The sequence below is a fragment of the Ovis aries genome, chromosome 14, assembly GCF_016772045.2.
Source record: "Ovis aries strain OAR_USU_Benz2616 breed Rambouillet chromosome 14, ARS-UI_Ramb_v3.0, whole genome shotgun sequence".
NCBI classification, from domain to species: domain Eukaryota; kingdom Metazoa; phylum Chordata; class Mammalia; order Artiodactyla; family Bovidae; genus Ovis; species Ovis aries.
In genome coordinates, this window is record NC_056067.1 from 12,923,657 (window position 1) to 12,949,226 (window position 25,570).

At 48.0% G+C, this 25,570-nt stretch overlaps 1 protein-coding gene across 6 annotated transcripts in view; it reads left to right on the forward strand.

The window, feature by feature from the left end:
- The first annotated feature begins 6,898 nt into the window (after positions 1-6,898).
- The window catches only part of BANP (BTG3 associated nuclear protein), a 70,653-nt gene continuing 51,981 nt past the window's right edge, over positions 6,899-25,570 (forward strand). For 5 of the 6 annotated variants that reach the window (XM_027977723.3, XM_027977725.3, XM_060397900.1 and 2 more), the window contains exons 1-2: positions 6,899-6,980; positions 24,720-24,858. In XM_027977723.3, the coding sequence (XP_027833524.2) occupies positions 24,789-24,858 (70 nt within the window). In that variant the 5' untranslated portion in view covers positions 6,899-6,980; positions 24,720-24,788. Of the gene's footprint in view, positions 7,567-24,719; positions 24,859-25,570 lie in introns of all 6 variants that reach the window. The other variant, XM_060397901.1, reaches the window with a different exon arrangement.

The following is a 25,570-nucleotide window of genomic DNA, read 5'->3' on the forward strand; positions in this document are numbered from 1 at the left end:
CAGAGGGAGGGAATATATGGCTACTCATAGCTGATTCATGTTGTATGGCAGAAACCAGCACAACATTGTAAAGTAATTATCATCCAATTAAAAATAGATTTAAAAAATAGATCACAGATCTAAATGCAAATTCAAAGCTATGAAATTCCTAGCAGGAGGTAACATGGGAGAAAATCTAGATGACCTTGGACTTGATGCTGATGCTGATGACTTTTTAGGTACAATATCCATGAAGGAAATAACCAACAAGCTGTCTTTTGTGTAACATCATATAGTTAGGGATTTTTAGGGCAGTGAAACTACTCTGTATGAGACTATAAAGGGGGACACACGTCATTGCATGTTTGTCCAGATCCATAGATTGCAGGACACCAACAGTGAGTCCTGATGTAGACTCAGGACTCCAGGCAGTGATGGTGTGTCTATGCAGGGTCATCAACTGTAACAAATATACCACTCTGGCTCTGGAAGGAATGCTGATATCAGGGGGAGGTTGGGGATGTGGCAGAGGGTATATGGGGAATCTGTACTTTTCTGTTCAATTTTGCTGTGAACTGAAAGCTTCCCTAAAAAATAAACTTTAGTAATTGAAAAAAAAAAAAGGAGGGATGCACTGACACAGGCTACAAGGATGAACCTTGAACACATTGTGTTGAATGGAAGAAACCAGCCAAAAAAGGCCACATATGTACGATGCTGTTTATATGAAACATCCAGACAGACAGCTGCCAGGAGCTGGGGGAGGAGGGGGGAGGGAGGCAGGTAACGGGGAAAGGTGATGAAAACATTCAGGAACCAGTCACAGACAGTTGCATACCACCGTGAATAATGCACTTGGTGCCACTGGGTTGTACACCTTTGAATGGTTAATGGTTAATTTTACGTTAAGCGAATTTTTACTGATGATACTTCCTTAAATTTCTTCATGGCTCAGAACACGCGGCAGTTGCCTGTCCTGGGTTGGGTGGAATTCCCCACCAGGTGGGGGTGGAGCTACAGGGCATGCTGGATCCTGCTCCTTCCCACTCCCCTGGATCGTCTCTGAGCTCTGTTCCCAGGACCCCAGTTCACCCCAAACCAGGTCTCTTCTTGCCAATGTCTGGCGAGGGGGAGGAACTACAGAAGGGGCCCCAGGGTGGCACTGCCCTGGGCAGGCTCCAGGAACAGCACAGCCATCCATCAAGTCTCACATCTGCAGGTCCAGGTGGCATTGAGCGCTCTACCCCCATACCCTCACCCACCCGAGGGTCAGATCTGTGCTTGTGTCCTGTTGAATCACCCCTTGGAATCTTCTGATTCTGTCCCCCCTGCTTCTCTACCACCACTGTGACCGCCCTAGTCCAAGTCTCCATCATCTCTTGCCTGGACCCCTAATACAGCCTCCACTGCTCTCCCCAAGTCCACTCAGGACCCCTCTTCCCCACCCCCAACTCATTTTCCAGCACTCTAGCCAGAGTGAGTTTTGAAAATGCAAATCTCATCATACTCACCCTTGTCCCAAAATCTTATAAAGGCTTCGAGTTATCTTAGGACAAAGACAAAACTTGTCCCTTGGCAAGTTTTGACAGGGACCTCCACATCCCACATCCTAAGTACCTTTCCTGCCACAGCTCATAAGCTTCCTCCTCGAAGCAATAGCACTGCCATGCTACGGTTAAGAATGTTGCTTAACCTCTCTGAAATTCACATCCTGCACAATGAAATGGGATTATAATCATGTGCCTGGCCTAGGGGAGGTAACTCAACACACAGTAATATGCCCATTTCCTGAGACAGACCCTCCGCTAAACCCTTGACAAACTCTGCTTCCCTGAATCCTCCCAACATGCCCGTGAGCTGTGGGTTTGAAATGCCATTTCCCAGAGGAGGCGGCTGACTTGTCACAGGAGAGCGAGGACTCCAAGCCCAGGTCGAGCCTGCTCTCACAGCCCTGCTCTGTGGACTTTATACTCTCTTCTAGGCTTTTCCTGGGTGACTGACAGCTTCATAAACAACTTACTTTTCTCCCTGATGGGTGCATCTTCAGGAACAGGATGCTTCCAAGGATTCCAGGGTGTGCCTGAAGTGGACCCTGCACAGTTTCAAACAAGGGAGATATTTGCAAACGCCTGGCACGTGTGCATCCACATGGGCCCCCCATCTCTGGGGCCATCCAGGCCAGCGTGCACCTCACTCTCTTTCTGTAAAGCTCCCATCAATCTGTCTTCAGCCTAGTTAACTCTGGAAACTTGGATTGGATTCTTTCTATTTTATTTATTTATTTTTGGCCGAGAGACTTGTGGGATCTTAGTTTCCCAAACAGGAATTGAACCCTGGCCCCTGGCAGTGAAAGTTTGGAGTTCTAACCACTGGGCGGCCGGGTCGGGGGGAGTCCCTGGATCATTTTCTAGTAAGGCTTGATGGCAAGGAGAAGGGTCCCTTATGGTAGGGAAGTGAATTTCATTGGTAGGCAGTGGTCTTTGCTGATTTCTAGCTATTTGGTTTTTTAAAGGCCATGGTGAATCAGTTAGGTGTCAATACTGCACACCTCTGTTTGTCTCAGTTCCCGGGCAGCAAGTGAAAATGAAAGTGAACGTAGCTCAGCTCTGTCTGACTCACTGCGACCCCAAGGACCATAGAGTCCATGGAATTCTCCAGGCCAGAATACTGGAGTGGGTAGCCTTTTCCTTCTCCAGGGGATCTTCCCAACCCAGGAATCGAACCCCGGTCTCCCACATTGCAGATGGATTCTTTACCAGCTGAGGCACAAGGGAAGCCCAAGAATACTGGAGTGGGTAGCCTATCCCTTCTCCAGGGAATCTTCCTGACCCACGAATCGAACCAGTGTCTCCTGCATTGCAGGCAGATTCTTTACCAACTGAGCTATCAAGGAAGCCCAAATAAAAGTAAATGAAACAGAAACATCAAAAATAGAAAAGAGAAGTCTATCACTCCAGCCTAAGGACAATTACTGTTTTGCTCCACTTAAAAGTGACTCAGGATGACTGAGCAGTTTCCTGGAAAGGAAGGAGAAGGTAAGCCCACACCTGAAAGGGGGCTGCAGATGAGGACTTGGTGATATTTTAAAACAGTGGGAAAAAAATCATCTTACATTCATCTGCTTTCTAGTCAGATATACAAGTATCCTTGCAAGAATTTTAGAGTTAAGTGTTCAGGCTGGTTGTGACTGAAGAAGAGGTGGGGACAGAAGGCACAGCTCTCTTGGGATTTTTGTGGTTGGCTTCAGAAACCCTTTCCCCACTGTGAGCAGACCCTGGACTCCAGATTCAAGTGCTGTGGATTCAGGACCCTACTTTCATCTTTCCTCAGCTCTGTAACCTTGCAGAGCAACTTTCCAATCTCTTTGGACTCTTCCTCACTTCTGAATAGGACAGATCTCATTTCAATACCACGATCTTCCCTGCTCTAACTTTCTTTGGAATTTCTTGAGGGCACTTTTCCTGCAGAGGAATCTGGTGACCAGTCTCAGAAGATCCCTGAGGGCTAATTCTGGAAGAGCCCCAACAAGGTTGCCCAAGGCTCCAGAGCTGGTTACTGCCTTGAGTAGCATTTTATTATCGGCAAAAGAGAGGTGGGCAGGAAACTCACAGTAAATCGTTTCTTTTCTGGAAAAAAAAATAAAAAAAATAGCACCACCATTTCATGTTTGGAGGATCCAAGGAATTTTAGCTCTTTGTAAACATTACTTTGCCAACAAAGGTCCATCTAGTCAAGGCTATGGTTTTTTCCGTGGTCATGTATGGATGTGAAAGTTGGACTATGAAGAAAGGTTAGTGCTGAAGAATTGATGCTTTTGAATTGTGATGTTGGAGAAGACTCTTGAGAGTCCTTTGGACTGCAAGGAGATCCAATCAGTCCATTCTAAAGGAGATCAGTCCTGGGTGTTCATTGGAAGGACTGATGCTGAAGCTGGAACTCCAATACTTTGGCCACCTGATGTGAAGAGCTGACTCATTTGAAAAGACCCTGAGGCTGAGAAAGATTGAGGGCAGGAGGAGAAGGAGGTGACAGAGGATGAGATGGTTGGATGGCATCATCGACTTGATGGACATGGGTTTGGGTGTACTCCGGGAGTTGGTGATGGACAGGGAGGCCTGGTGTGCTGCAGTTCATGGGGTTGCAAAGAGTCAGACACGACTGAGCAACTGAACTGAACTGAACTGCAACAACTCAGGACACAGAGGCAAGCGTAAAGAAGAAAAATGAAAAGCAGTGATATTCCCAGCAATACCAGTAAGCAGGAATAACATTCCTGAGAATTGTCTATAGTTTGGGACTGATAGTACCCACAAACATGCTTTTATGCTCTTTAAATACAATACAACCATATTTATATTGTGTTTATAATCATATATAAATAACACTGCATCATTACATATGGACATTCTATACACAATACATTGTTGTTCAATGGCTCGTCCCGTCCAGCTCTCTGCGACCCCATGGACTGCGGCACGCCAGGCTTCCCTGTCCATCACCATCTCCTGGCGCTTGCTCAAACTCACGTCCATTGAGTCAGTGATGCCATCCAACCATCTCGTTCTTGTCATCCCCTTCTCTTCCTGCCTTCAATATTTCCCAGGACCAGGGTCTTTTCCAATGAGTCAGGACTTTGCATCAGGTGGCCAAAGTATTGGAGCTTCAGCTTCAACACCAGTCCTTCCAGTGAATATTCAGGATTGATTTCCTTTAGGATTGACTGGTTTGATCTCCTTGCAGTCTGAGGGACTCTCACCAGTCTTCTCCAACACCAAAGTTCAAAAGCATCAGTTCTTCAGGGCTCAGCCTTCTTTATATCTAACTCTCACATCCACATATGACTACTGGAAAAACCATAGCTTTGACTAGACAGACCTTTGTTGGCAAAGTGATGTCTCTGCTTTTCAATATGCTGCCTAGGTTTGTCATAGCTTTTCTTTCAAGGCACAACTGTCTTTCAATTTCATGGCTACAATCACCATCTGCAGTGATTTTGGAGCCCAAGAAAATAGAATCTGTCACTGTTTCGATTGTTTTCCCATCTATATGCCATGAAGTGATGAGACTAGAGGACATGATCCTTTCTTGAATGCTGACTTTTAAGCCAGCTTTTTCACTTTCCTCTTTCACTTTCATCAAGAGGCTCTTTAGTTCCTCTTTGCTTTCTGCCATAAAGGTGGTGTCACCTACATGTCTGAAGTTATTGATATTTCTCCCAGGAATCTTGATTCCCACTTGTGCTTCATCCAGCCCAGCATTTTGCACTATGTACTCTACATGTAAGTTAAATAAGCAGGGTAACAATATACAGGATTGACCACACTCCTTTCCAAATTTGGAACCAGTCCCATTGTTCCATGTCCTGTTCTAACTGTTGCTTCTTGATCTGCATATAGGTTTCTGAGGAGGCAGGTAAGTTGGTCTGGTATTTCCATCTCTTTAAGAATTTTATTGACCACTCTCCCCTTCCCTCTCTCTTTCGTCTCCTTAACCCTTCCTATCCTTCCCTGTTTTTCTACTCCCCCGGGCCTGGACACAGGAATCTGGTCAAAGGGCCCTCAGCCTGAGCTGAGGATTGGCGACTGATCACCCCCTCTTGGCAGAGAACTCGAATTCTGGTTCTGGTCTGGTCTGATTTCTGGTAGGGTCGAGTTTCAGTCCTCCCTTCTCTGGAGGCCAGGGAAAAGTCCCATAATACCTGGGCATCTGTAGGTGGCAGGAGATGTCTGTAAGGCCACCCCTTTCGTCCCCCCCTCTCCTGCCTCCTCCCCCTTCTTCTTTCAACCTGGCTTCCTTTCCTCCCTTGAAATCTTTGATGTTAGTACCTGGATCTGAAGTTCTGTGTCTCTATAGGAGGTTTTCTGAGAGACTGTATTCTTGTATTTAAGGGCTTCCCTGGTGGTGCAGAGGTTAAAGCGTCTACCGGCAATGTGGGAGAGCTGGGTTTCATCCCTGGGTTGGGAAGATCCCCTGGAGAAGGAAATGGCAACCCACTCCAGTATTCTTGCCTGGAGAATCCCATGGACGGAGGAGCTTGGTGGGCTACAGTCCACGGGTTGCAAAGAGTCGGACACGACTGAGGGACTTCACTGTCACTTAATAAGAATTTTCCAGTTTGTTGTGATCCACACAGTCAAAAGTTTTAGCATAGACAATGAAGGAGAAGTAGATATTCTTCTGGAATTCTCTTGCTTTTTGTATGATCCAACAGATGTTGGCAATTTGATCTCTGGTTCCTCTCTGCCTTTTCTAAGGATACATAACAAACATCACAATACATAACATCAATTACACATAAAATATATATCACATATAATTAATATATATTTTTCTAGGAGCGTGTCTTTGAACCTGTGACGAACCTGGGAACCCCTGAGCTCGCCTGCTACTCAGGGGAACCCCGCTGCAGCAGTGGCCAGAGCCGCGCCCGGTGCAGCGGCCTTGCACACCTCAACTACAAGTCCCAGCATTCCATGCGCTGGCACGGGTCGGGGGGGATGGGACCACAAGTACCAGCAGGCTTCGCGCAGACGCAGGAACCACGAGTCCCAGAATGCACTGCTCGAGGCTTGCGCAGGGCCCTCCGGGACATGTAGTCGTCTATGGCGCTAATTCCTATTCATTAGGCCTCAAAGAAAATGCAAATTCCCCGAACGGTCCACCAACGCGACTTTTCAGGGGCTAGTGAGAAGCCTGAACGCGTGACAGAGAAGTAAGAAGTTTGGAGGCCAATCTGTGGCGAGGATGCAGGACCCGTGCGCATGCCCGGCGGTCGTCGGCGCCAGCCCAGCGCGGGCGGGAGATTCCGAGCAGCAGGCCCCGCCCTCGCGCCCTGCCCCGTCCCCGTTCCTCCTCCCGGTGAGCCTGCGCAGATGGTGCAGGGCGGAGGGCCGCGGGGAGGGACTCGCGGCGCCTGCGCAGAGCGGCGGCTTCTCTCGCGAGGACGGACGCCATTATCGCATCTCCCCGACAAACACCACGAGAATTCCGCAGCCCACACGGTAATTGCAGCTCCCGCAGCCGGTCGCGTCTCCACCTCCCCCTTCCCGCGGGGCGAGAGCGAGAGCGAGATCTCCCCTCCTCCCTCCTCCCTGCGCCCTCCTCCGGCCGCGGCGCCCGCGCCGCCGCCCCCGCCCCCCCGACACGGCCACCGGCCCCAACGGCCCGCCGTCCTGTGCGCCCCCGTCTCAGCCCTGTCAAGCCGCCTGCCCGCCGCGCCTCAGCGCACCCGCACCTGGCTCCGGCCGCCCATCCCCCGGCCCGCCGCCCCCGCCGTCGCGGTGCGCGGGGTCCGTCGCGGAGCGGGCCTCCCTTCCGGGACCAGGCCCGCAAGAGCAGCGTCCGGCCGCGGGCGGGCGGGGTGGGGTCGCGCTGCTGTTGCTGCGGTGTAGCCGCTCCGGGTCGTGAGGCCACGGGCTGGCAGGCGGCTAGGCGGCTCCCCCCCGGGAGGCCGGCGGCCGCGGACGCGGGGACAGCGGCTGCGGGCGGAAGTGCGGGAGGCGGCTGTTCTCGCTGGGCGGGCGGCGGGCCCGAGTGAGGAGCGGCCCTGGGGACCCCTGCCCGGTGCTCGGAATCTTCGAGCCGCCGGTAACGTTAACTCCGTGTGTTTAAAGCTCCTTTGCCCCCCCTTGTCTGGCGATTAAAATAAGCGTTTCCTCCTGGGACGTCGGGTCCTGTCACGGCTCCAATTTTGAGAAAGCTGATGCCGTGTGTGGGTCCAGTGCTGCGGCCAGTCCCGCCGGCGTTTCCAGCGCTTCTCATCGCGGCGGTCGGGTCAGGGGGACAGGGAGGTGGCTGCGGCCCACGGAGGGAAGGGGCTTCCCTGGGTCACACGGCCAGGTTTGAATGCGATCTGTCCCAAGTCCATGTTCTGAAAAAACTGCACACGTTTGATACTTTAATAAAGTAATGCCGCAAAGTGTCAATGGAAGACTATAAAACAACAGCCCCCACCCCACCTCCCAGTTCCACTCCTCCAAGACTTTATATTTTTGCTGTTTCATGAGGAAGTTCTTCGTTGCTATAAATAATAAGCTGGCACTTTACTGGTTTTATACATTCCTGACTTGCTGTTAACAGATAGGATGACTGACTTTTTCATATCGCGTCTCACCTCTATCCCCTGATCACTATGTTCAGTTCAGATTGTTTATAACTAAGCAGATATTCACAGCTAGGTAGTCTATTTCCCCTGTTATACGGGTTTTTGCTTTTTTCTGTTGTTTGTGATGGCCTTTCTTTTTCTTTGCACTTTTTGTTCCTGTTGACTCTTTACCTTTTATTATTTTTTTAACTATTCCCCGAGGCATGTGGGATCTTAGTTCTCTGGGGATTGAACCTGTTCCCCCTGCAATGGAAGCATGGAGTCTCAACCACTGGACTGCTAGGGAAGTCCCACTTTACCTTGTTTTAGATTCTGAAGGATGGCACTAAATCTCTCTTACCATCCCCCTCTCCCCAGCCTTGTGGTGGTCTTTTTCTAATCTGGATTGTTTACTCCTTAGACCAGCACCAGTATCATCTTGACATTTTTTTTTTTACTATATACAACTGAGTTTGTTCAGGTCTCGTGTTTTAATCTTGACTTCCTTTATTTCAGTGAGAACCTACTGCCAAGTAGCCTTATTCCTTTTGGATAACTCTTCAGGATCCTCTTTGGTATTAAGACATTTCCGGAATTCCCGAAAACTGTGTAGAGTCCTACTCTGACTGCTTTCTGACTCTGGGGACTTGTCCTTCAGCTCTGGAATCTGAAAGTCTTGTGTCATTTGAGAATGTCTTCTGCTCTGCTTTTGGTGGTGGTTTAGTCGCTAAGTTGTCCGACTCTTGTGGCCCCACGGACTGTAGCCTACCAGGCTTCTCTGTCCGTGGGACTCTCCAGGCAAGAATACTGGAGTGGGTTGCTATTTCCTTCTCCAGCTCTGCTTTTACTCTTCTGTTTTAGGAGTTTCTGTTAGTTTGATGATGGACATCTTGGATTAACCCTCTGAATCTTCTGTCATTATCTTCTTCCTGTGTCATCTTATTCTTGTTTCTGGGATAGAAACATTTATCCTCCAGTCCTACTTAAAAATTTTTCATTTCCACAATCAAAGTTTAATTTCTAAGGATTTATAATGTTCTTTTTTCATAATAATGTATTGTTTGATGAATGCATTTTTCTCCTTGACTTTGGGGATACTAGTAAGGGTTTTTTTGGTTCCCTTTTGTTCTCTGATTTCTTGTGTTCTGTTGTGTCACTGTTCTTTTCCTCTTTTTAAAAAGACGGGCTTCTTGCTTTGTGTGGCAAGTACTCTTCAAATACTGGAATTATTGTTGTCTAAGGCCAGAGGAAGCAGGCAGAGAACTCATGAGTTTGGGGGGCTGATTTTTTGGTCACACTCACATGGTGGCTTATGGAATTTTTGTTCCTCAACCAGGGATTGAACCTGGGCCCATAGCAGTGAAAGCATGGTGTCCTGACCTCTGGACCACCAGGGAATTCCCCCGTGGGACTGCTTTTGAAAATGTGCAGGTTTCCTATTGGGTTTTGGGGAACTTTTTGTTGTGCTGGGACCTCAAATGCCAGAAGGCAGATTTTCTCTGGGCCTCTCTGCTTAAGGAAGATGCCTTTGACTGGGGGCTGCTCCACTTGGTCTAGGGACGGCCCTTGTACAGCTCTTCGTACAGGGACCTGACTTCCATGTGCAGGCACAACCCTCACCCTCTCCTGGTTTGGAGTCCTAGCCTTTATAGGCTTGGAGGCCCCCTTTGTTGTGTCCACTCCTGTGTGCTCCGGTTACTGTTTCCTCTTCCCCCATTAATCCTCCTGGTCTGCCAGAAATTTGCAGAATCTCTTGCACATCTTATGTTCTTTCTTATGGATTTATTATATGATACTAAAAGTCACTTTAATGGGGTGAGCAGAGTTCACCTCTGAGGCCAGTCGCTCTGTGTGAGTAGCTATTCCAGCATCCCTTCTCATCACCCTGCTGTCTTGCCTCCCATTGACTGTGGTAACGGATGCCCAGTGGCAGCGGGATGACTGGCCAAATCTTGGTCCCCTTGGGCTCCTCCGCATTGCACTTGTGGGCGGATGGTGTGTGTTCCCACTGGATTTTCTCCTGGCTCCAGAGCCATGGAAGGGTGCCAGGCTTAGCTGGGGAATGCCAACCACAGACGGTGTTAGAGCAAAGATTGTGGTTTTAGCCTCTGCAGGGGGCTTGTCTTGTATCACTGGGCCAGAGTTTAAGGATTGCCTCTAGGCAAGCGGTGATTACTGTGCTTGAAGTGTAACCTTGATGCATTTTAGTTGGTTGTCCTTCGAAAGCTGTGAATAGTGAAATACACCAGTTGTGTTTGCCAGGGCCTTGCTAGTGGAGGCATTGCCATCGCTGGGCATTTGTGAGAAACATGGACTCTCAAGCCCTGTCCAGATGTATGGAATCAATCTGCAGCTTTATAAACTTACCCTTTTGAAGGAACTTTACAGAAAAGTCACAAGAATAGTTCAGGAGCTTCCCTGTGCCCTTTACCCACGTCTCTTTTAACATTGACGCCTTACATTATCAGATATTCTCATGAAAATCAGAAACTTAGCATTGTCACAGTACCTTTAGCTGAAATGTGGACTTTGCTGAACTTCGTCAGTTTTCTACTAATGTCCTTTTTCTGTTTCAGGATCTAATCCAGGACCTCACTCTGCATTTAGTTGTCATGTCTCCTTTAGTCTCTTCAATTTGGGATGTTTACACATCTCTCCCCAAATGTTTATAAATTACAAAGGAAGAATTATAACCTCACAGTGGGAAAACCTGGCATCTCCAGTGATAAGACATAATCATATCACATTCCCTGACGATATGCATTGAGACAGAAATGCATACATGAAGTCTAATCATGAGAAAACCCAAATTGAGGCACGTGCGCCAGAATCTTGACTAGTGTGCCTCAGAAACGTTCCAGGTGTGGAAAGATAGCGAAAGATTCAGAATTTGCAAGTTAACAGATCGTCAGGTATAGTACATGCACTTGCTGAAGAAATACTCCTGTGCTCGATGGCCCACAAGGAGCTAAGAGAGAAAGACCCACCAGCCTTGTTTGGTGGGTGCTAAATGAGCCTGCTGCCGTCTATGGGGTCGCACAGAGTCGGACACAACAGCAGCAGCGCAGGCTCTAGGTGAGTCTGTGTAAACAGCTCATTGATAACACTCTTATAGCTTACTAGCCTTAGTTTTCCCTTATGATCTCATCTACACTATAAATCCTGAAGACTTTAGCTGTACAGTTAAATACATGATGTCATAATGCCAGACTGACTTTAAAATGTCCTGTGACTTTACCACTTTTAACTATTTAAATCTGGAAAAAATAAGCATTTTCTTATTTTAAAGAAAGGAGTTCTGTGGGTAATGTGTTTTAAGGTTCTTATTGAGAATGTCTTAGAAAAATGTGTAAAAAGCCCTCCCTTTCCAAGAGGAGGATAAAGATCATTATTGTGTCCTCTGATTTCACATACTTGATGGTCAGAAATACAAAAGCACATAGTGAATTGTTCACTGGAGGTGCCCTGAACTATTCTGAAATGTTCATGGGTGTTCAAAGGAATTGGACAGCAGCTGTTGGGTCCTGTGGTTGCAAGTTGCTTTTAAAAAGTGACACGTGCTTCTTATTTGGGGATAGAACCTGGAGCTCACTTAACTGCTCAGAAGAATAGACTCCTAGCATCAACCCTCCTTTCAGAGTACTTTTAAGAATTCTCAGCCCTTTGGTTTCTCAGTTTTGTGTAGTTTGTGAAACCAGTTTAAAATGAGAACTTTAGCTAATCATCTCATCTCATGCCATCTGCCTTTCTGTCGGCTCTGTCTGCCTGGCCTACCTCCTGGGAAGATGGGGCTGTCTTCAGATCTAGAGGGCGTGCTCTTGATCCCGTCTCATCCCCCACCCTGCTGCCCCAGCCAAGCGTCCCTTCACCATGATAGTACGTCTTCCGGGTATGTCTAAGAGGAGGCTGAGCTTGGGATGACCACCCAGAGCCTGCCCCTGCTTGAAACCTGTGGATGCTTTTGAATTAAACCACGATGGAAACCTTAATTTCCCAAGCAGATAGCACACCCGAAGCATTGTGGAAGTCACCTGAAATGATTCCATTTTTGAATTAAATTCTTTGTGTTTTTCACATCTACCCATTGTCAAGGACCGTCCAATTTGATTTTATGTTTTGGACCACCTGCCTTCATGGTGGGGTGAATAGTAAGATGGCCTTGTCTTTATAGTGACCCTCATACTGGGGTAGGGGGATGGTGATGGTGCTGACCACTGCCCCAGACAGGTGACCCATAAGTTTGGATTGCTGACAGTACATAGGTGGTGGACGAATGAAATCCATCAGCAAAGGCCAGAGAAAGTGAAGAGATGAGAACAGGTAGAGAGGTGAGGGGAGTGTCTGTGGAAGGTGACTATACTTGCCTTGCGCTGAGTCCTTCTGTGTTAGCGTTGAGAGTAGTTGAGTGCGGGGAATGCTCTGAGTGGGCAGGAAGAGCCCAGGTAGGAGGGGTGGGTGGGGGTGGAGTGGTGTCAAGAAGCTGGGGACTGCGCTGAGTGGCTTGGGGCAGAGCCCTGTACTGACAAACCTTTTGTAATAAAGATTTACATTGTGTGCTGCAAAGAATGCCGCTTCTGGTCTCTAGTGATTTTTCCTTCCTCTTCACGATGGAAAGTCATCAAATAACTTGAAGCAGAATTACACCTTTCTAAAGTAGCAGTGGGTTTGGATAAACTGGCAGGGAAAACTTGGTGCTGGTATTTCCTTGTTGGTGTGAACTGTGTGTCCCTTGAGTGTGGCAAGAGCCCCGGGCACCTTGATCTTCCTGGATGGAGCGGGGACAACTCAGGCTGGGTGCCAGCTGTCACCGCCAGGTACACCCTGTGGTTGCACTGGCAGGTGGGCTGCAGGACGGGACTGCCTGCTGCTACACCGTCCTGGAAGTGCTCACGGCTGGAGCCAGGGTGGACCTCAGGATCAGGTGCTGTGGCAAGCTGCCTTCTCTGCTGGGATCTTCCGCAAACACACCGCGTAATTCACGACCTCTCCAACCACCATTTTGACTGAATCCGTCCTAGAAGGCTAGGTGTCCTGTTCACCAGCGAAGAGGTGCAAACACAGTTTGTAGTTATGTGATGTGGCCTTCTGGTTTTGAAATGAAACACTTGATGGATTTTTTTAAGGTTTGTGGGATTCAACTAACAACACTTTTTTTTGTTGAAAGAAAAAGGGCTTTAATATTTTTTACATTATTTTAAACTTGTGTGATTTAAGTCTGTGTAATTCAGATGTGTATAAAGTGCAGTCCTACTGTGTTAGGAGAGCAGAGGCTGAAGGGGTACAGGAGGATGAAAGCAGAGTGTTGCCTGGGCGCCCTCCATGCCAAGTGTCAGTAAAACACTCCAGTCCCCTGGTTTCACTGGTCCTCCCTGCTTCTCCTGGGATCATTCAAGAGCTCAGGAAGCCTGCTTTGCCTCCTTGGGATTTCTGTAGATGTGCTGTAAGCTGAAGCAGAAATCGCTCCTTCCAGCCAGTAGTAGGTGAAGCAGGCAGAGTCAGCTCAGGGTGGAGCACCCTCAGGAGGCCACCATCATTTTTCTGCTTCTCAGTAAAAGTTCCTGTTTGTTTATACCCCGTCTCAGTCTCCAGGCAGTTTCAAGAGTCTAGAGGTGCCACTGCTGATGTTAAACGCTCTGCTCCAGAGAAGTCCACAAACTTTCTGTAAGGGACTGGATGAGTAAACAGTTCTGGCTTTGGGGTCTATCCCAACCGCTCACCTCTGCCTTTGTAGAAGCCAAAGTAGACGTGGCTGTTTTCCAATAAAACTTTTCTACAAAAACTAACTGCTGGTGGGGGCCTGCCTCTCAGACTGTGGTCTGTGACTCCAGACACCGTGCTAATGCAAGTGGAAAATGTCCAGGTGGGGAGCCAGCAACACCGAGCTGATGGTGAAGGGTGCTCCCGCTGGGCCCCTCTCTGCACAGGCCACTCCTCCAGCAGCTGTGCCCGTCACCATTGACTTGGAGGGCCTGGAGGTTTTATTTTGGAAAAATCTACATGGAGAGGAAAGTCAGAGGCAGCCCTGTTCAAGTATAATTGGTGTCAGATGAGAATGCATCTTTCTGTCCTTAGCACTGTTCTTAAAAAAAAAAAAGGCCTTAGCAACTCTTCATAGGAACTGGGTTTGGATTTTTTTCAGGCTTGAAAGCTGTAAGAATAGTACAAATGATTCTGATGTAGTCTTCTCTGAGGGCCTCAGATGCTACTACTTTATGTTTGCCCTATCCTTTCTCTTCTCTGCAACTCTTCTGTGTTTGTGTGTGAGTGTTTTTCTTTTTTTCCCAAAACAGTTTAAGCTATAATGTCCCATTAACCTTAAACATTTAAGTGGTTGTTTCCTGCAAACAAGGACATTCTCTTATATAACCACAGTACAGTGTTCAAGGTTAACAGAGTCCTATCAAGAGAACGTGCTGGTCATAGTTAACACCCTTTTCCAAAAACCCAAGAGCGACTACACATAGACATCACCAGATGGTCAGTACCAAAATCAGATTGATTATGTTCTTTGGAACCGAAGATGGAGAAGCTCTATATGGTCAGTAAAAACAAGACCTGGAGCTGACTGTGGCTCAGATCATGAGCTCCTTATTGCAAAATTCAGGCTTAAATTGAAGTAGGGAAAACCACTAGGCCATTCGGATATGACCTAACTCAGATGCCTTGAGTTAGGTATGACCTAACTCAGATGCCTTGAGTTAGGTATGACCTAACTCAAATACAGTGGAAGTGACAAATAGATTCAAGGGATTAGATCTGATAGAGTGCCTGAAGAACTATGGACAGAAGTATGTAACGTTGTACAGGAAGCAGATACGAAACCATCCCAAAGAAAAAGAAGTGCAACAAGGCAAAATGGTTGTCTGAGGAAGCCTTACAAATAGCCGAGGAAAGACGAGAAGCGAAAGGCAAGGGAGAAAGGGAAAGATAGAGGCATCTGAATGCAGAGTTCCAGAGAATAGCAAGGAGAGATAAGAAGTCCTTAAATGAACAATGCAAAGAAATACAGGAAAAACAGTAGGATGGAAAAGACTGGAGATCTCAAGAAAACTAGAGATACCAAGGGAACATTTCATGCGAGGATGGGCACAGTAAAGGACAGAAATGGCAAGGACCTAACAGAAGCAGAAGAGATTAAGAAGAGGGGGTGAGAATACACAAGAACTATATAAAAAATGTCTTAATGACCTGGGTAATCACATTGGAGGTTAGACATCCTGAGTGCAAAGTCAAGTGAGCCTTAGGAAGCATCACTATGAACAAAGCTAGTGGAGGTGATGAAATTCCAGCTGAGCTATTTCAAATCCTAAAAGATGATGCTGTTAAAGTGCTGCACTCAATATGCCAGCAAATTTGGGAAACTCATCAGTGGCCACAGGACTGGAGAAGGTCAGTTTTCATTCCAATCCCAAAGAAGAGCAATGCCAAAGAATTCTGACTACTCTGCGTTGGTGCTCATTTCACATCTAGCAAGATAATGCTCAAAATTCTCCACACTACATGAACTGAGAAATTCCAGATATACAGGCTGGGTTTATAAAAGGCAGAGGAGACAGATCAAATTGCCAACATTCATTGGATCATAGAGAAAGAAAGGGAATTCCAGAAAAACATCTACTTTTGTTTCATTGACTACATTAAAGCTTTAGACTGTGTGGATCACAACAAACTGTGGAGAATTCTTAAAGAGATAGGAGTACCAGACCACCTAACCTGTCTCCTGAAAAACCTGTATGCAGGTCAAGAAGCGATAGTTAGAACCAGACATGAAACAACAGAATGGTTCAAAATTGGGAAAGGAGTGCATCAAGGCTGTATATTGTCACCCTGCTTATGGAACTTATATGCAGGGTACATCGTGTGAAATGCTGGGCTGGATGAATCAACAAGCTGGAATCAAGATTGCCGAGAGAAATATCAATAACCTCAGATATGCTGATGATACTACTCTAATGGCAGAAAGTGAAGAACTAAGGAGCCTCTTGATGAGGGTGAAAGAGGAGAGTGAAAGAGCTGGTTGAAAACTCAGCATTCAAAATACTAAGATCATGGCATCCGATCCCATCACTTCATGGCAAATAGAAGGGGAAAGAGTGGAAACAGTGACAGATTTTGTTTTCTTGAGCTCCAGAGTCACTGCGGATGGTGACTTCAGCCACGAAATTAAGACACCTCTCGGAAGAAAAACTATGATAAACCTAGACAGCGAATTAAAAAAAAACAAAAAATCACTTGGCCGACAAAGGTCTGTATAGTCAAAGCTATGGTTTTTCCAGTAGTCATGTACAAATGTGAGAGTTGGACCATAAAGAAGGCTGAGCGCCAAAGAATTGATGCTTTGAGTCGTGGTGCTGGAGAAGACTCTCGAGAGTTTCTTGGAGTGCGTGGAGATCAAGCCAGTCAGCCCTGAAGGAAATCAACTCTGAATATTCTTTGGAAAGACTGATGCTGAAGCTGATGTTGGGCACGACTTAGTGACTGAACAACAGCAACGGTTTTCAAAATTAGGAGCCTCATCGATGCAGCTGTGTTACCTAAACAACAGGTCTAGTTCAGATTTTGCTTTTTGTTAATTATCCCAGTAATGTCCACTCCTTTTTTTGTTGGCTGCACAGTGCAGCCCGTGGGATCTTATTTCCCCAACTGGGGGTAGAACCTGTGCCCCTTGACTGGGAGTGCACAGCCTTAACTGGACCACCAGGGATGTCCCGTTATGTCCTTTTTTTTTTTTTTTTTCTTTTTTAGCAAAGTTCTTTAGTAACTTCGGATATATTTTCCCCAAGAATATTTGCCCTGGCCAGTATGATCACAAATTAGGCACCATACTCCTTAGAATCTGCAAATTTACTGGCATCAAAAGTTTGCATGTTTATTGTTGACAGAAATCGCCTTGAATCATTTCCACCTGCTGCTCTGTTTGAGAGAGGGAGGGGAGACTGTGAGTAGAGGTAAGAGGCAGAATGCCAGGCTGTTTCTAAGGTCTCCACAGGCCACTGGTTGCACATGCAGATGTGGTGGGATTGTGAAGTGCTAGAGTTGTGGACCCAGAGAAAAACAGTACCTTACTTGGGGGCATTTGCTAGGTTTATGAGAAGTTCTCTGAGGTCACTCACTAGTATATATAGTCCTGTTGGCTCGGGTAAGGGTTATTTTGGGGGGCTGCTTCTGTTCAGTGGTGGATCCTTGTATTTATCAAAGTGTGGTTGACCCTTAAACAATGTGCGGTTGGGGAGCCAGCCTCCATGTAGTGGAAAATCAGAGTGTAGCTTGCAGTAGGCTGTCCATATCCATGCCTCTACATCCTCGGATTCAACCACCTGCAGCTCCTGCAGTGCTGTAGGGTTTACTGTTGAAAAAAGTCATGAGGTTCAGGTGCTTAAGCCTACAGATTCGGTATGTTGATACAGTCCTGCATCTTTGGCTGATGTCATATTTTATGTTATCAGAGTAATACTTCACAGTGTAAGCTGTTCAGTAGCTACCAGGGAAGAATTAAAATTTTAGGGCATTACGTATGTAGAAGCCAAAGCTTTTATTGCAAGATATGTGTAGACTTCTGTGGTGTATTTACATTTATTGTTGGCAGTTAGTGAATCAAGTAAGAGTTGCTTTTAATTGCTTTTATGGTTTCTATTTTATAGCAGACATTACCTGAAATTCACTGTAACGTGTGTGTGGTTCTTAGGCTTTCTTTTTAGAGCTGTAATTCCTGAAGGCAGTAGTTGACAGAGTGTGGGCCCCAGAACCCTGGGGATGTCCTGGAGACCTTCCCAGCTGTGAGAGTAGTTTTCATAATGATTGTCAAGAGGTCATTTGCCTTTTTTTGCTGACATTTAGACCAAGTCGCCGAGCTGCAGGGATTCTTCACTGCTGTGCAATTCGGAAAAGCCATTCTCACCTAAGAATGTCCTTGATGAAGCAATAAAAATCATTCATTTTGTTCAGTCTCAACCCTGAGTAGAGCCCCTTTCAGTACTCTGTAACAAAACAGGGTGTGTGTGGAGAGTGCTTCTGTGTTTTGGAGTTGGAAAGTTGCTTGGAGGACAGGCCCTTCTGCCTGGGTTGTTAGCTGCACCGGCCGCTCTTTTTCATGGACCACTGGAACAGACTAGTTGACATGTTACCAGTATTTCTTACTAAATAGCCAGTTAGCCTGTGACTGCAAGGAAAGCAGCTAAGCCTACTGCCAGTGGTAACATTTGCGCTTCCAAGTGGAACTGGAATTTCGGAAAGCTTTGTCTGCCACTATGAGCCTGCAGCTTCCTAATATGTCAAGACTTTTCTGATGAGATCAGTGCTGATACTAAGGAATGTGATGCGTTAGATAATCTGTCATAAACAACATTTGGAAGATCTGCCTAACTCAGTGAGCCAGTATTTTCCAGATGACCAAATCAGACCTGGGTCAGTGTCCATTTCAAGTGCAAGACAGATCAGTGGATTTTGAAGTAATAACATAAAGAAAAGTTCACCAGTAAGGTTTTAGATTCCTCGCTGCAGCTTGCCTTCAGGGAGAAATAAAGCCCTTGATGAGTGTGTTGGGGTTGATTACAGAGCGTTTCTGCAGCTACCTGAACACGCTGCTCAGGTGCACCACCCTCTCCCAGCTGCGCCTCTGGTGGGGCCGGCTCTTTCTCTGCAGCAACAGATGGGAGAACCTAGTTGTTTTCCAGTAAGTCTGACATCGAAGAAATTTGTAGAAATGCAAAACTGGGTCTCTCTTCTTGCTAAGGTTTTGCTTTTATTATTTTGGAAACTCTAGTAATTTTTGGTTTAAAAAAAAAGTTTTTTGTGTTAAAATGTATTGTATTGATTTTTGTAATTTTTAGATGAATAAAGTGTTCACACATTTTCTGTTCTAATCTCTGAGATGGGGATGTTGTTAGACACACGTCCATGAGCACGAGCTCACCAGCTTTCAGAGGGGAGGGCCTGCTGAGAGCAGTGCGTCTTGACCGAGGACAGTGGTGCTGTGGGAGCAGCTTAAAGCCGGCCGCTTCCTTTCTTGCATTAGTGGTTTGTATTTGAGGAGGTTTATCCATTTTGGGAAGTGTGACTAGAAGTGGCCAGTTTAATAAAATATAATTGTAGGGGGAAGGACCTGCTGTCTGAGGCTAGTTTGACCTTCTTCTAATTTCAAACTTAAACATCTCTAGAGGGCCTATTTTGAAGAGCTAGTGTGGCCTGGATGTTCCTGTGAATCAGTGCTTCTTCCTGATGACCTAGTACCCGACTGGTCGTTTATAGTCACATTTTCTCTTTCTTCCCTACTTCTCCTTTGCGTCTTCCCCCTGCCAAAGCTGAGTCTTCTTCACATGTTTTGGTTTAATAAGAGTTGATTTCTTTGCTTACTTCATTCTGGTTTTTAATTAATTTTTATTACTACATCTGTATTCAGACAGGTCTGACTGAGTGGAATGGTCTTTATTCTCTTGGAGGGGCCCTATTTCTGAGCTTGAGGTTTTTAACTGGGCACCACTGGGCCACTTTCTGGAGGAGATGGAGGTTGTTGCTCCGGTCTTCATGGCATGTGAACTTGGCCTTGCTGCTCAGGTGGGCAGAGCAGAGCTGGTGCCAAGGTGGGACAGTGGCTGGGGGACTGGGACCTGGGGGTGGGCTCGCTGTCGAGCCTGGGGCTGGCGGATCCCACGACTCCTCCTCTCCAAGACTTGTCTTTGGGGTCTTCTGTCTCTTATACTCATCAGGGACACTCTTGGACCTCTGAGGATTGTTGTCCAAGTATTTGGCATCTGTAAAGGGAGGTCGGACTGGCATGGCGACTCCAGGGCCTCGCCAAGGGTACCCCACTTCCACCTGTGACTTCAGGGCATGCGGGCCGTGTCTCTTCACGGTTGTTCTGCAGGGAGCTGATGGCTGGGAAACGGTTCTGGTGGAGCAGGGCCAGGTCACCACCCAGGGGTCACAGCAGCTGCCTTGCGCGCCTCCCCAGATGTAGCCTCCTACGGACAGGGTCCGCAGGTACTTGTTAGGGACCAGTGGGAGAAACAGCTCTGCACAGTGTCTGCCCTAAAAACCCCAGATGTTGTGATGTCCCTGTTGGGATGACTGTGTGATGTAGTTCTCGTGGTGACTGGGGAAACCCAGGGTGGACGCAGCAGGCTCTGCCTGGCTGCTTTTTCTTGATGCCTTTTTGTCACGTGGCAAGTGCTGCTGGGCTGAAGACTTGCCTTTTCTCACCTTTACGCCTGACGCTCAGTCACGTGTTCAATGACAGTAGCTCTTCTTTTTTTCCCTGTTTCAGTGGCCTTGATGTTTTATTTTATACAGGTGTCCAAAATATTTAAAAACTAGAAAAATTGAAACTAAATGTACCATTCTGTGTTTCTGCTAACGAACAACTGCTCCTGTCTATTGTTGACAACCCGCGAGCAGCTTGTATTTCCACTCTGAAACCTAACATGTCGTTCGTGTGCAATTCACTGTTATAGCTAAACAGGTCTGTGACTTAGTTACACTTCAGTCATTGGAATGAGAGCCTAATGCCGAGAACTCTGCAGACCTTACTGCATGGTTTGTCAGCAGACATGCCGCCCTCCAGAGTTTTGTGCTGGGTGGGCAGCGGGGTGTCTCCCCAGGGCTCCCCCGCAGCCCCACCACACTGATGTACATGGCGGGCCAGGCCCCATCGGGGCACTGAGCGGGGTGGTGAGGTTCCTGCCCAGAGGAGCTTGTCTTCAGCAGGGGAGACAGATGCCAAACCAGACGGATGCCTCGCCGGTGTTGCAGGTTAGATGGCAGGGCTTTGTGATGAAGCAGGAACGGGCAGCTGGGAGATGGGTGCTGCTGGTAGGCGCGGCGGGTGGGGTGTGACTGGGCAGAAGGATAGGCAGACAGTGGAGGGTGAGGGCTGGGCTGGTGTGTGCCCACTCGGCTGGGGCAGCCTCCTCAGATGGCAGAGTGAGGAACCTCGGGTGGAGCCTGCGGGCACAGAGGGAGCCTAGCTGGTGCCAGGCACACACCTTGAATGAGCAGGAAACCTTTGTTGGGCTTTGAGCAGACAGGGACGCTGAGATGGGCTTTCACGTGACCCATAGCCTTTAAACAGGTACTGGTGGCGATTCTGGGCGAAGGCAGAGCAGGGAGACCCAGGGAGGGCCAGCATGTGGGTCCAGATATGCGCTGGTGAGGCCGGAACGAGGGCAGCGGGAAGTTCTGCCTGCAGGTCCGATGAGAGGAGGAGAACCACGCATGGGTGGGCAGTCTGGAGGTGTTGGCAGGGGCGGGTTCAGTTTGGCCTCTTCACACTGAGACTAGAGACCCAGAGGAGATGGCCCGGAGGCCATTTGGCACGAGGATGCAAAGTTCCAGGACAGGTTGGAGGTGAAGTTGATTGTGTGCTGTGGGCAGGGAGACGGTGTTTCAGCGCCAGTGAGAAGAGGCCCAGGGCCAAGCTGGAGGGAGAGAGAGCCTGACCTCCTAGCCTGGGAGGAGGAGTGCCCGCAGGGCAGGGGCAGGGGCACCAGCGGTCATGGCTGCAGAGGCACATGCGTGCAGGCCGGGAGGGGGATTTGAGGCAGGGTGGAAGAACGCGCCCTTGTTTTTATCCAGATTTGATGTGGTTGGCTTCATCTGTGTAGTTACTGCTTTGTTTTAGAGAAACTATTTCCAGTGTAATAAGCACAATAAATAGTATGTGCTTGTAGCAGGCTCAGCAGTCCAGAGGATAAAGGTTGAAGGTCAGCTGGTATTACCTGCCCTTCTTCCCTCGTGGGTTGCTTTGGTTCAATATGTGTCATCCCAGAGCATCTCGTGTGCATTCACACAGACAGACGCATGACTGTACATACCTGTGGTTTTCCTTTGATCCTTTTTTTCTGTTAGTGTTATGCTCTGGAGACCGTCCCATCCACATGGATGGCTGTGGTGCTCACGTCACTTACTGTACAGTCCCTGGTGACTGAGCGCTGGGCTGTTGACTTGGCTGGTGTGCACCCTGGAGGATGCTCTCTTCTCGTTGCCATTAGAGACGTTATTGAACATTAATCACAGTCCAGCTGCTTTATGATATTAAGACTGGACTATCTCCAGGACTTCTGAGAAATGGCAAATTTAATTTGCCAAAATGGCAACTGCATGCATTGTTCTGTTCCAGTTTTCTTGGGCTTGTTGCCGTAGTTTTTTTTTTTTTTTTTTTTTTGAAACCATCACAGTTAGCAGAATTTTAAATGACTCTATCCTGGCAGCAGAATCATTTTGAGTAAACACCCTGGATCATGTGTGGTGTCCTCATTTGGATGAGGGTCGGGTTCAGCATTTTATGGTTAATTTGGAGTGTTAAGCCACTCAGAGAGCCCCCAGAAACCAGGGAAGGCTCAAATCTGGCACGTGAACACTTTCCACTAGCTCTTTGTGAGAGACAGGTATTTAACCTGGGACCTGAGGCACCAGGCCATCGTGAATGAGCTTCAGGGTGGATCTCAGAGGTTAAGCCTGGCTGCATGCCACAGATTCCAGAATATGTTGTTTTTAGAGCAGGTGACTGGCAATTTTCCTTCAGATCAGGAAAGTCCTGGAGGCAAGTGGTCAGGGAGGCAGCAGCGGGAGGGCACGCGGAAAGGGTCTAGGGGCTGCCCCTGCACTGGCTCGCTCACGCTCCAGTGGCCGGGGGCGGTCACGTGGCCGTGGCGCGCTACAGGAGGTGGCCACGTGCCCTTTGAATTCGCATTCCTACAGCACTGAGTGTAGTGGAGAAGCAGGTACTGGTTGGCTACCAGCTGTCTCTGTGATGTGACTGTGAGTTTCAGGAACTTGGCAGTGTCTGTGCTTTTTTCTTGGAAGAGGATCTGTAATTTAAAAAAAAAATTGATTCTGAAAGCAGTGTGTGACCCTAAAACATTTTAAACCCATCAGTTCAAAGACTGAGGTGAGAGGGTGTTACCTAATTGAGGACCACTGCCTGCTTGAAGGGGGCTCAGTGCATCCCTGACCGAGTCGACAGCATGAGTGGCTTTGGTGTTCGTGCTGACCAGTTAATCTGCTTAGAAATCCCTTTCAGGGGACACAGGTTCAGGGAGACAGACCCTGGTGGGCCCGCCAGGTCTCCCAGCTTGTTCCTTTGAGGCCTGGGGCTGCTGGTGAGGCAGCAGCGGTATGCACGAGGGGGTCGGAGTGACGGTTTCCCTGTGACAGATGCCTCAGTATTTAGTTGTCTGATCATTTTAAAAAGTACTTTTTGAGAAGGTGATACGTGTACATGGTAAAAGCAAATAGAATTTCCTTTTATCTTTATACCCCAGAGATAGTCTGTGCACATATAGCATATTTCTTGAAAAAAGCAAATTGAATGCATCCTCCTCCTACAAATGGTTGTGCCTAAGAAATTCTGGAGCTGCTGCCATTTAAGCTATAGAGTTTAAATCAGAATTAATAGGGTTTAAGAACATGTGTGGAACCTATGAATTTAATTTTATGCCTGTTGGAACTTGGCCACTTAAAGGAGCTGTCAGTAGACTCCTGGTTGGAAGTGGATGACCTAAGACTCTTGATTTGGCTACTCCTGCCTGGAGTCAGGGTAGACTTGCCTCAGGGCTGTGTGTCTGTGTGTGTGTGTCTATGTGTGTTGTTGTGTGTGTGTGTCTGTGGTATGTGGTGTGTGTGGTGTGTGTGTCTGTGTGTGGTGTGTGTTGTGTGGTGTGTGTGTCTGTGTGTGCGTGTCTGTGTGTGTTATGTTGTGTGTTGTGTGTGTGTCTGTGTGTGTTGTGTGTTGTGTGGTGTGTGTGTGTGGTGTTTGTGTGTGTGTGTGTGTGTGTGTGTGTGTGTGTGTGGCGGGGGCGGGGAGTGATGCTGTCCTGGAGAGTTGGGTGCTCAGTGTCCGCCCTAGGGAACGAGAAGTCTAGCTGGGCAGGATAGATTGCTTGTGTCATAAGCGTTTACTTACAGGTGATTAAAATACAAAGTGTAGGATGATACAAGTATTCCAGTGGCATTGGTTCCTGACCTCCAGGCACCCAGTGTGCAAGTACCTCATTTAGACCTGTGTCAGTGGGTTGTATCTGGAGTGGCATGGCCTCGTTTCTCTTTAGGGAAAGGTGTGTCCGGGCCTAATCGGAGAGTTTCAGGGCAGGAAAAAAGGAATGGACTGTGTTGCACACGCGATGCTGTCTCGGGGTGACAGCGGTGGGGCAGGCCCCGGCCCGGGCAGGGTGCTGGTGCTGCGGTCAGTCCTCCCAGGCACTGGCCCTCTGCTCTGCCTGCCTGAGGGGAGGGCGTGTGAGGAGTGGGAACCAGCAAGGGGACAGCTTTGATGGACAGGTCTGCTTGGGTAGGATCTGGAGGTGTGTTTGCCATGATTTTTGGAGTGTGGTGTATGTAGTGGAGCTGAGAGCTGGTAGGGGCAGGTGAGGGACAGGACGTGTTCTGTGGGCAGGAAGAGGGTCTGGGGACATCTGGCTTGGGGGTGACGTGTTGAGGCTGTCTTAGGAAGGTGACTTGGGAGGGGGTATGGGCAGGGGCTGGCTGGGTAGGGGCTCGTCTAGTAACAAGGGACATTTTGATGGTTTGAGGCAAGAAGAGCCTCATACTGGACATGTCCACAGGCTCCTGGTGAACCTGTGGACGCAGAGCATGGCCTAAGTTTCCATCATTTCAAGATCACGGTCGTTCATCTCCCGCTTGGCTGTCTTGCTCTTGTTTCTAGGTGGCAGGAACGTCGTCCTACACGAGTCTGATTCCGGCTCAACCACCGGCCACTCTGCTCGCGTCCTGGATGATGTCAGAACAGGACCTGGCTGACGTGGTGCAGATCGCCGTCGAGGAGCTGAGTCCCGGCCACCCAGGTACAGAGTTGAGGGCAGTCTGGGGGAAAAACCCAAAGGATCTTCCACAAGCTTCCCTTCCTTTCCTTCAGTAAAGCAAGAGAAACATGAGGGCATCCTCAGAGCACGTGAGCCCGTCAGCCCCACGCCCGTCTCCGTGGTCCCTCAGCACCCCCCAAGTCCCCATGGTCCCGTCCGCGCCTCTTCTGCAGCTGCAGAGCATCTGTCGCGTGTGTGCACGCCTTCGAGGTGTCCCGTGCATGCTGCTCCCGCCTGCATCCGCTTCTTCCCTGGAAACGGCGTTCGCATGGTTTGCACTGTTTTTCTTCCGTGTACACCCTGCAGTAAAGGTCTTGCTGTGTATCGTGGCAGATATTAATATTTTTGTAGGGTGAGTTCCCAGAAGCAGAGCTGCTGTGTTTATTCAGAGTTTTGATACGATGTTGATGGGCGTCCCAGAAACACTACGCGCTTATTCTGAGAGAGGACTTTTTCCTGCACTTTCGCCAGTGCTGGTGATCTTCCTTAGTGACGGTCAAGGCGCTCAGCTACTTTGGAATCTTAACTAGATACTAGACCCTTTATAAGGGGAACTCTTGATTTCAAGAACTTTATGAAACACTTTGTCAGCACTTTTATTTTGTAAAAAGGTTTCTTAGCGTTCTTTTCTTTTCCATAAAGTTTTATGTGTTTAATATGTCTGTTAAGTTTAAAACAATAAGCATACATAATT